This window comes from Cyprinus carpio, chromosome B3 (genome assembly GCF_018340385.1).
Source record: "Cyprinus carpio isolate SPL01 chromosome B3, ASM1834038v1, whole genome shotgun sequence".
In the NCBI taxonomy this organism is placed as follows: Eukaryota; Metazoa; Chordata; class Actinopteri; order Cypriniformes; family Cyprinidae; genus Cyprinus; species Cyprinus carpio.
In genome coordinates this window covers 1492693-1503424 of record NC_056599.1, presented here as the reverse complement: position 1 = coordinate 1503424, position 10732 = coordinate 1492693, and the positions used below count along the sequence as shown (strand labels likewise).

At 37.5% G+C, this 10732-nt stretch overlaps 1 protein-coding gene across 1 annotated transcript; it reads left to right on the top strand.

Moving 5' to 3' along the window:
* The first annotated feature begins 1876 nt into the window (after positions 1–1876).
* On the top strand, positions 1877–10225 carry LOC109060944 (transmembrane protein 184B-like). The gene is made up of 10 exons (XM_019078092.2): positions 1877–2028; positions 3487–3696; positions 4459–4624; positions 5537–5627; positions 5709–5784; positions 6295–6386; positions 6485–6654; positions 6980–7174; positions 7519–7545; positions 8240–10225. Exons 2-10 carry the CDS (start codon positions 3487–3489, stop codon positions 8431–8433), a joined length of 1221 nt encoding a protein of 406 aa, XP_018933637.1. The 5' UTR covers positions 1877–2028; the 3' UTR covers positions 8434–10225.
* Positions 10226–10732: the final 507 nt, after the last annotated feature.

Here is a 10732-nt window from a genome sequence, read left to right as displayed (position 1 = left end):
AATCCAGAATTAAAATCATGATTGATGACTGAGCACATTTACTCACACCTTCTCATTATTATAATGTGGAAAGTTTTCAATTTCTCATTACCGTGACGGTAATGTTTGCTATATTACTGCAATACAACTACCTTTTAATTTAAATAAAGTAGTATCAAACACTTTACATTTTAAATAACGTCATTTTTCTGCACGAACGTAATGAGAATTTGGAGAGAAGAATGTTTAAAGTTGGAAAGGTCCTAAAAATTAGCTTTTTTTCCATTGCTACTTTGGGATTCCGGAGTGAAATTGCTTCCCTGTGTTTTGGGAGGTTCACGCAGATGATGTTTCGGCTTTTCTGTCGCTCCGTTCCTTATCCAGTGCAGCGTTCCTGTGGATTTGTGTATCTTAAACACATCTGATCTCTCATTCAGACCTTCCACTGTTCCCTTCTTGATCTGTTCGTCAGGTTTGCTGTTACATTTATATGATTCGTACATTGTTTTTTTTGCTAAGGCATATACAAGTTATCTTCAAAGACTTTCAAGTGATCTGACGGACGTCTGTAACGTGTGTATGTGTGCACTTTACTGTTTTGGCCTGTGTTCGTGTGCAGCTGTACATTGTTAATTGTGCACTATACACTGCTGGTTGTGTTTTACAAATGTTGGCATTAGCGGGTTTCTGCTATTGGTGTTTCTCTTGTGTTTTTTAAACTGACTCATGTAGCCTTTTGTATCAGCTGAATTGCAATAATGATTCTACAAGCATTTTTTAGACACGAACATGTGACGGCGTTTCTGCCAAACTTATCCGCCTGTCCAGAGTTTACAAACAGCTGAGAGACCTGTGTGTTTTTATGTGTCTGTACTGTTGTTTTTGATTTAAATTAAGACTTTAACACTCCTTTCAGTGTTTTTTTTTTTTTGAGATTTTACAGAGAAAAAGAAGTGAAGAGTTTATTTAAATAAAAGTGACATGCAGCTGTTATAAACACTGAAGTATGCGATCCTTTGTTGTTGTTGTTTTGTGGTTTCTGGACTCTTTTTGTCATACATGTTACTAACCATAAACAGATTTTGTCTCTGTCAGTGTCAGTGCGTTTTCTGGGTTTCTTTCAATAATTGAGTTTTTTTTATATATATATATATATATATGTGTGTATATATATATATATATATATATAGATTAGTGGTTATTTTTTAATTATGTGAATGTTTTGCTTTGTGTGATTAAAGATGCTTTTTAATCTTTATCTTTAGTAAAACTTATAGTAAAGATCATTTAATTAATTTACATTAGATACTAGTTGTACCAGTTAATAGTACATTAGTTATAAATGGCAAGTTTGGTGTATATTCAGGTTGTTGACGTTTTGTATAATGGAAAATTGTTAAACAAGCCTGGAATTTATGCAATAATCAAAGCATGCGACAAAAATGAAACCTACGCTTTTACTTGATCTCTCTCTCTCTCTCTCTCTCTCTCTCTCGTACAATGTTTCAAAGCAGCTTAATGTCAAATTGAGTGGTTTAGAGCTCACTTTAGTAAATAAGAGGTAAAGTTGCTGTAAAATGCGTAGCCTATTATAGCCTTTTAGCCTTATATTCCCTTCTGTAGTGAACTAGCACTTCGTTTTGCGTTTACATTGAGGGATTATAAAAATTACTTTCGGTTTGTTTTGTAATGTTTCTAAACACCGTGAGGAGGATAGAGCTAAAAAAAAGAACGCTTTTACTTCACTCTCTTGTAAAACTTAAAAATACAAGTTCCGTTTTCCATTTATTTAAAGACATACAGTGGCTTTTTCTGAAATCGTTCAGCCAGACTGCTACCGTGTTCATATTTGCAGTAACAGCTTATCTATTCAGACTTATTAATGCATGTTATTATGAAGCGTCTGGCGGACTCGCCCCGCGCCGCGGGCTTGCTGACGTCACCGGGAGTGAACGCTCGCTCGCGGACGGAACGCATCGCGGAGCAGACCATCATGCGGCGGGGTTTCATATCCTGGGAGCTGCAGATGAGCGGGATCCACTGAGTAGCGTGAGTATTGGGTTTTGATCGATATGTTGGTTCAGGAGATCTGTTTGAATGAGGTTCAGATCAGCCGGAGAGACAGCATCAGCACCAGCGCATCCGCTCGCGACGCGTTATCATCCGCCGAAATGACCGAGGCGATCAGAACTGGAGATCTTTATATCAAACAAAACAAAACACCAGTGACAATGAAATATCGTAGCGTTTTATTAATTTGTGACTCAGAAGGAGGTCCGATCATTGCATCTTCATAAATGTTAATATCTCAGACGTGATGATTCTCATCCTGCGATTAAAAAAAAAAAAAAAAAAAAAAAAAAAAAAGATGCAAAGATGGAGGTTTTCTTGATACGTTTTTAAACATGGGTCCCTGTTTTTTTTTTCTTTCTTGTACTTCTTCTATAATAATGCCACTGTATATTTTAGTACTTTTGCGGTGGTACATTGTGTACCTTGTAAATATCATGATATAAAGTGTATCAACATACTACCATACTTCATTTTTGTAAGTGCGTGATGATAATACTTCAATTGTTTTGATGACGTTAACCCTCAGTTCACCTCATCAGCCCTCATTGTGTTAATTTAAAGTGATAGTTCACTTCAAATAGTGTCATTTATGACAGGTAGGCCTGGAGCCACTGTGCGAGATGTGTGTTTGAGATGTTCATCTTGTGGAGCACAAACATGAGCTCAGATGCTATCAGTGTTTCGGTCAATCTGATGCGAATGATGCTGCCTTCTCCAGAGACCGGGTTGACATGGCAACACTGACACCATCCACTTCCTGTAAGAGAGTTGTGAATCACACACCGATTCTTTATCATCATTGCAGGAGGAAGATCTCAGCTTATTCTCATGTATATATCAATAAATACTATGGTACCACGTGAAAAATCCACAGATTTCACAAACTTTTGGTCACGTTTCACTAGTGAAACCTCTATGGACCTTCTCCTTTCTCACATTTCCGGGTTTCTCAGCAGCGGAAGTCGTCATAGTTGGGTTAACCTGAAGAGCAGTGAATGGGAGAGTACCACAAATATATTTTTTGCATTCCCTTTTATCAAATAGCAAAATAAAAACTCCACAATAGTGTTTTCATGACTTTTAATAAAAGGAAAAAATAAAGAGAGACTGATAATGGCAGTCAGAAGAGAGAACGATGTCAAATTTAGCGTACCTCCCCTAGACGCTGCATTAGAAACACCCTCACATTAGCATTAACTAGTTTTTTTTTAAATTTGATGCAAAGGTGATATAATGCAAATTATAATGTTAGAACTTTAAATGCATTTTTAAAAAAATACAAATACAAAGAACTTTCAAGGATTTAGAATGCTGATGACCGTTAAACGCATCATCACAGTCTTGTGAAAGGGTCCATTTAGACGATTTGTTATGACTAGTATTAGCTCCTCCCCCTGGTGTGTTTGCCGTGTTCTGATTGGGTCTCGTCCGCAGATGGCTCTGCTATGGAGGAGGGGCGTGTCACTATCGGAGCCTTCAGGGAATGACTCTCTGGTTGGCATGGCGCCGGGGCCCGGGGTCGTTACGGTGGCCCCTGGGGGTCACAACAGGTCGTGGGAGACGCCCATCTTCCTCATGACCCCCGCTGCTCAGACCATCTCTGGGTTCTTCACCTGGACGGCTCTGCTGCTCACCTGCCAACAGGTGCCACACATGCAATCAAATTCAGAAACGTATTCCTTACACCTGAGAAACTCCTTCTAGACTCCACTATAAAGTTTAATTATATTGTGAAATATATATTTATGTATTGAAGAGGTAACTATATACTGTAGTATACATACAGTATGTGTATTATATATGTACAGTTTGTGTGTGTATATATATATATATATATATATATATATATATATATATATATATATATACCATGCTTATTTTTTAATGTAAATATGTAAATTGCACAATGCAGTTTTTGCATTAAATTTATCAAATATAAATCACAGTATTTATTGTAAGGCTCACATTACATAATATATATGTGGTATCATAGAGGTTTAGCTTACATATAATGATGATGAGCAGTTGCTCTGGCAACAGGTGGCATGACATCAGAGAGCAGAGGTGGTTGCATAGCAACAGCATTCAGAACTGTGTGTGCGGTGTGATAGTTCAGCTTATATGAACCTGTAAAAAAACACACACACACAGAAAGTTGTGCTGACAGAAGAGGCACCTGCTCCACTGACACACAGACTTGCTTTTTTTTCACGTGTTTGGCAAACATACAGGAAGCTCTGTTTCTGCTCAGTTTACATGTTTAATTCATTGTCATGATTGTTGTATGTACAACACAGCATCAATATGTGCTGCATGCATATTAATAAAGAATAATAAATGACAAAAAGTGAGTAGGCATGATAATAAACATGAAAGTATTAATATCATATATTGTCGGTGTCTCAGATCTACATGCACCTGCGCTACTATAACACTCCTAACGAGCAGCGGCACATCGTCCGCATCCTCTTCATCGTGCCGATCTACGCCTTCGACTCGTGGCTCAGTCTGCTGTTCTTCACTAACGAGGAGTATTACGTTTACTTCGACACCGTCCGCGACTGCTATGAAGGTCAGACGCGCACATCTGCACTGTTTACAGTTAGAAACTTGATTGCGACATTACCACTTTTTTTGAAGTGTGCTTCTGTAAATTCACTTTATAGATTAGCTAATGTTATGTTTTTTTCCTCTATATTGTCAGTGACCATTCATTGTATATATTGTAAATCAGTGCGCCAATAACATGTTAACACAGTTTCCATGTAGAAACAGTATCTGTAACGATAATTAAACAATATTGTTCTGGTACCTAGTGGTTTAAGCCCGTCATAACTACATATGACACTCAAACCACCAGTAGGTGGCGGCAAGTCGCTGTCTTAATGAGTGATTCATTGAAGCATTCATTTGTACGATTCATTCAGAACAGCTGATTCATTTAGAAATGAACAAGTAACTGAACGTGCTGATATTCAGGAAAACAGCATTTTTGCTAATCGCATATTGTTCAATCAACGATTCTGAAATGATCATAGATGATAAATATCGCACACCCCTAACTATGATAATTCCAGCAGAAACTGTGGTTTATAGTAAATGTTATAAGGCATGTAGAAATATTATCAGGATGTCTCATATTCAGTGTGGGGAGATGAATCGCAGTGAGGAATGTGATGTTGAGATTTCCTTCATGTCTGGACACGTTCAGTAGAAACCACACCTGAAGCAGCACAGATACAGTAGACTTTGATCTCTCACAGCTTTCTCTTTCACTGCTCATGAGATCTGTTATGTTTGGTTAAATATGAACTATGTATCAGATGTTTCCGCTAATATTCAGTTAACAAAGCCAAATGAGTCAGTAGTCATCAACCAGTAACATTCTAGTTCATATAGACTTTAGTATCTTTAGTTCTTTAGTTGTGCTGTGTAGGATGAATCATTATGGTATAACGTGGATTTCGTCGGTGTGTTTCTGCAGCGTTTGTCATCTATAACTTCTTGAGTTTGTGTTACGAGTATCTGGGTGGCGAGAGCGCCATCATGGCCGAGATCAGAGGAAAACCCATCCAGTGAGTTCAGCGTTTAATGCTCCTCTCTGTTTCTCTGTCATGTGTTACATCAGCTCATCTGAGGTGTGTGTGTTCATTCAGGTCCAGTTGTGTTTACGGCACTTGTTGTCTGTGGGGCAGAACATACTCCATCGGCTTTCTGCGCTTCTGCAAACAGGTACCTCATGCACACATGCACACACACCTTCAAATATAAATAGGTTGATGTCTCATAAGGAGTAGTGGAAAAACACTTTTAACGCATATGCAAAGTGCTTAATAATTACTCAAACTGCATAGCAATAATTCATAATGATAAATAATAAATTAATAATATAATTAACTGTCTGAGAAGTTATAATAAATTATTATCAGTAGAAATAAAAAGCAAGCAGAATATTTTTGTACAAAATCATTAACAAAAAAAATAAATAACTGTATTTAATATCTTGAAATTTCTTGGGGTTTCACCATCCATTTTAAAACCTGAACTTTTCTGTTATACATGGTTCAAATTTTGGGTCTTAATTGTTCATCACACAACATTTCTAGTTTTTCTTGACCTTAATTTGGCAACAAATGTCTTTTGTTGTTAAAGCTACTCTATCTATTTTTTTGGAAATAACAATACCAGCTTACCCCAGACTACTTTATAAAGCAGGAATAAAACTGAATGTGTGTGTCTCAGGCGACGCTGCAGTTCTGTGTGGTGAAGCCGCTGATGGCCGTGATCACCGTCATCCTGCAGGCCTTCGGGAAATACAGAGACGGAGACTTCAAGTGTGTTTGTTCAGCTCACTAATCAAACACACAGACATCAAACACACAGAGACTGATAGTAAATCATATCTCTCTCTCTCTCTCTGTCTGTGTTTCAGCGCGGCCGGCGGTTATTTATACGTGACCATCATCTATAACGTCTCGGTCAGTCTCTCGCTCTACGCTCTCTTCCTCTTCTACTTCGCCGCTCGTGATCTGCTGGAGCCGTACGGCCCCATGCTGAAGTTCCTCATGGTCAAATCCGTCATCTTCCTCTCCTTCTGGCAGGGTGAGTCTTCATCACGTCATCTGATAATCTGCACATTCGCTGACCTGACATTTGTTTTTCCCAAATAAATGTTAAAGAACATGTCAATATAACAGTTATTTTTAGGTGATGACAGAAAAATATATTTCCTTTTTGTTTTGCTGGGATGTTGTTGTTGTTGAACTACATATTATTGTTATATAATGAATATAATCCTATAATAAATCTAAAACTGCAGTTGTTTTGTAACGTGCATTACCGTATTAATTATATCTGTATTTGATTGTAGACATTAGAAATGCTTGGGCATTGCCAGTAAAGCACTGTGTTATTTTGCGTGCTGTAGGGATGCTGCTGGCGATTCTGGAGAAATGTGGCACGATTCCTCGCATAAACTCTCCTGATGTCAGTGTGGGGGAGGGGACTGTTGCCGCCGGTTACCAGAACTTCATCATCTGCATCGAGATGTTCTTCGCCGCTCTGGCGCTCAGACACGCGTTCACTTACAAGGTCTACATGGACAAGAGACTCGACATTCAGGGTGACTGCATTTGATACTGTTTTCATGATTAGTTTAGACCAGATTCGGATTCACACACTCGCTTCAACTCGATTCTGATTCTTTTGGGTATATTTCAGTCTCACACTTGCGAGATGCTTTCACTTTTCACTGCCGTGGCATCGAGAGCCTGTGACAGAGACATGTTTCAGTGAAATCTTCAATGTTTCTAACTGATCTTTCTCTTTTTTTCCTCTCTCTCATGTCATTTCTCATTCCTGGGTTTGTTTCCATTCTCAAATATTAATTTCAATGTGGATGTGCTGTCATTTTGTCTGTTCCGCTTGTGTTTCTCTGTATTTTGTGTCCATCTCTGTCTCTCTCAGGTTGTGTTCCTGTCTATGGCCAATACGGTAGGTTTACTCGATTTTATGTTTTCACTGTCTTCATTTAAAGGTGCTGTATGTAAGTTTTTGACTCAACTAAAGCATAAAAGCCCATACCATAATATGTTTGCAGATATTTAAGAAACATGCTAAGTTAACATACTTGTTTATCTGAAAAACAATGCTACAGTCAGTTATTTTCCTTTGAAAAAGTGCGTTCAGGGCTTGAATCTCCACCTTTGTTTTGGTTTGTGAAACCCGCCCACTGCCAGTTTATCCAATTGTATTTTGGCATCCTTGGGTTGCCAGTTGAAGGAAAACACATTTCCTTTCGTTCATCGTCAAGTGCACTCGTTCCTGTTGGTGTCGTCAATCTGGCAACCTACATATGCATCAAGTCTGAGGAGGAGTATCAAAGTATCAAAATATTGAAATATTTTGAATTTTGACTGCAATACCTTGTTCAACCACTCGGTGTCAATCCTACATACAGCAGCTTTAATGCATAATTCACCTTATTACACATTCTATGTGTCTCTATAGGGAACCTTTCATTTTATTTAATTCATTGTGCTCATTATTTATTCATTTATTTAACTAAAGACTGACAGTTTTTCTTTCAATTCACTCCTCACAAACTTCATATTTGAATAGTGAAAGAAAATTGCTCAGCAAGTGGTTTGAAGTATTTGTGTGCTCAGTAAAGCGGTCTGTGTTTCAGGTCGTGCTCCCATGAGCATCTCCAGCAGTCTGAAGGAGACGATGAATCCGGGTGACATGCTGCAGGACGCTATCCATAACTTCTCTCCGGCGTATCAGCAGTACACACAGCAGAGCTGCTCCAAGCCACTGAGCCGCTCCAACAGCTGCAGCAACGAGAAAACCCTGCTGCTCAGCTCCGACGACGAGTTCTGACGCGCTCGCGTTCACTTACAAACAGTGAGATGATGATCACGATGCCTACATAGACAGCATGTTTAGGCAGCATCAGTGCTTCCAGACAGAACGCAGCAAAACTACTGTATGCTACCTTGCGGTACGTCATTGTGGCCAAAATATTGAGATAGAATACTTTAATACAGTGGTTCTCAAAGCTTTCAAATCAGAGCACAAATCATTCTATTAACAGTAGTGGAAGAATGTTCTGGCAAGGTTCTCTCAGTTACGAACTTATGTTCTCAAAATGTTAGCACAAAAGCATTCGTTCATCGTTCATTGTTCACAAAACATTGTTCATGGAAAGTTTTTTCCTGAAATGATTAAATTGGAAGTTTGTGTAACAGTTTTAAAATGTTACTACTTGTTCCGGAATGTTCAGAGAACATTCAAAAGTAGCGTTCTTATAATGTTTATACAGTGATAAAGCGTAACGTTTCCCTAAGTCATATAACCAAGAGAAAACTTTTTAAAACATTTTTAAAAAACTAGGCATTCAGAACATTCAGAAATAACTTAACTAACATAACTTTATGAGAACATTAGCAAAACATATTCATAATACGCCGATTTTGATTCATATCATATTCTGATCAATATCAATAACCCAGTATTGTTAGTTCAGATAAATCATGACGCTATCAGGCCCTTTTTTAGGGCTCATCCACATGAGGCCAGAGCACTAAAAAAGGGCTAATCCAAAAATACAATCCTTTTTTTTTCTTCTCGTTCTCAAGAAATATCTGCGTACAGTACATTCAAAACCCCCGAAACCATGTACATTCGAAACCACTCAAAACAATGTAGTACATGCCAGACCAGTATGTGGCGCTGTAATTCTGCCACAGAGGAGAAGATGACTTGGAGCATGCATAAACCTTGTGCGCTGTATACAAACCCAACACAACGACAAGACGACGAACATGGAACAATACTGTTATTACACTATTTATTAATCTGTGTTAATGTTAGCTACTAAAAATACAGTCGTTTACAGTCGGTTTAAAAAAATAGCAGTTTCAGGCTCCCAAAACGCCGCCGGATCCGTCTGGACGAAACACTGATACGATACAGTTTTTTTACGTATACAGCTATACGTGTCTCCATGTGGACGGGCCCTTAGACTTGACTACAAGAACTTGTTTTCAGCTGCTTTTCCGCACATTTAAAATCAAATGAAAGAATAAACATTTGCGTAAAATAATCTTCAGAAATAGAAATATATTAGTTTAAAGCTGTGGTTTGATAATCACTGGTTTAATATTCTAACTGGAGCACTGTGTGTGTCACTTGAACCTGCTGCCTGTGTAGAGCGTCTCAAATCACTCACTAATGAGGGTTTATTAGCTGTAGTAGATCTGAAAGAGTGAGACAGACTGGAGGATGATTATGAATCATAATGATGTGCCATATAAACAAAAACGCTCCTCTCGGCACTTTCTACATGTATATTTCAGGGTAACGTTAAGATTTATTTACATGAAGTAACTAGATTATAAACTGCTGCATAATAAACTACAGGAGGAACTAGTTCATGACTGAAATGCCTTAAACATCTCTTACTCTCATGTGGTTCACACTGCATTGAGAACTTTACCATAGTAAATAGCTGCAGATTTGAATGAATCGGTTTGATGTCTCTCAATTTTCTTCTCACTCTTGAATGTTTTCCTGCTGTTTTATTCTGTTCCTCTGAGTAAATGAGACTGAAATCTCTGATGTAAAGATGAGGGAAATACAGATGGGACACAGATTAAACCTCACAGATGTTTGAAAGCAGCTGTGTGAAGCTTCTTCAGATAATTGTCTTCTTTCGTTTGAGCGTCTTTTGTTAATCTTTCTTTTCCAAACAATCTCTATTTTATTGGTACATTTAGCTTTACCTCTAATTATCATAAAGTTTGTAGACAAAAATTCTAGGTGCATTTTGAATGTCACTCAAAAAAAACTACTAATTTTAAAATTATATCTTAAAACATTATAAATGGTGAACAGTAATATTGTGAAATAGTTTTACTATTTAAAATAACTACTTTCTTTTTAAATATATCTTAAAATGTAATTTATTTCTGTGATTTCAATGCTGATTTTTTAGCAGCATTACATTAAAAAAAAAAAAATTATTATAATGTTGAAAACAGTTGAGTAGATTTTTTTCAGGTTTCTTTGATGAATAGAAAGTTCAGAAGAACTGCATTTTTCTGAAATAGAAATGTGACAGCACTTTATCTTTTACTCTCTTTATCATAACTTTTGATCAATTTAAAGCATCCTTGCT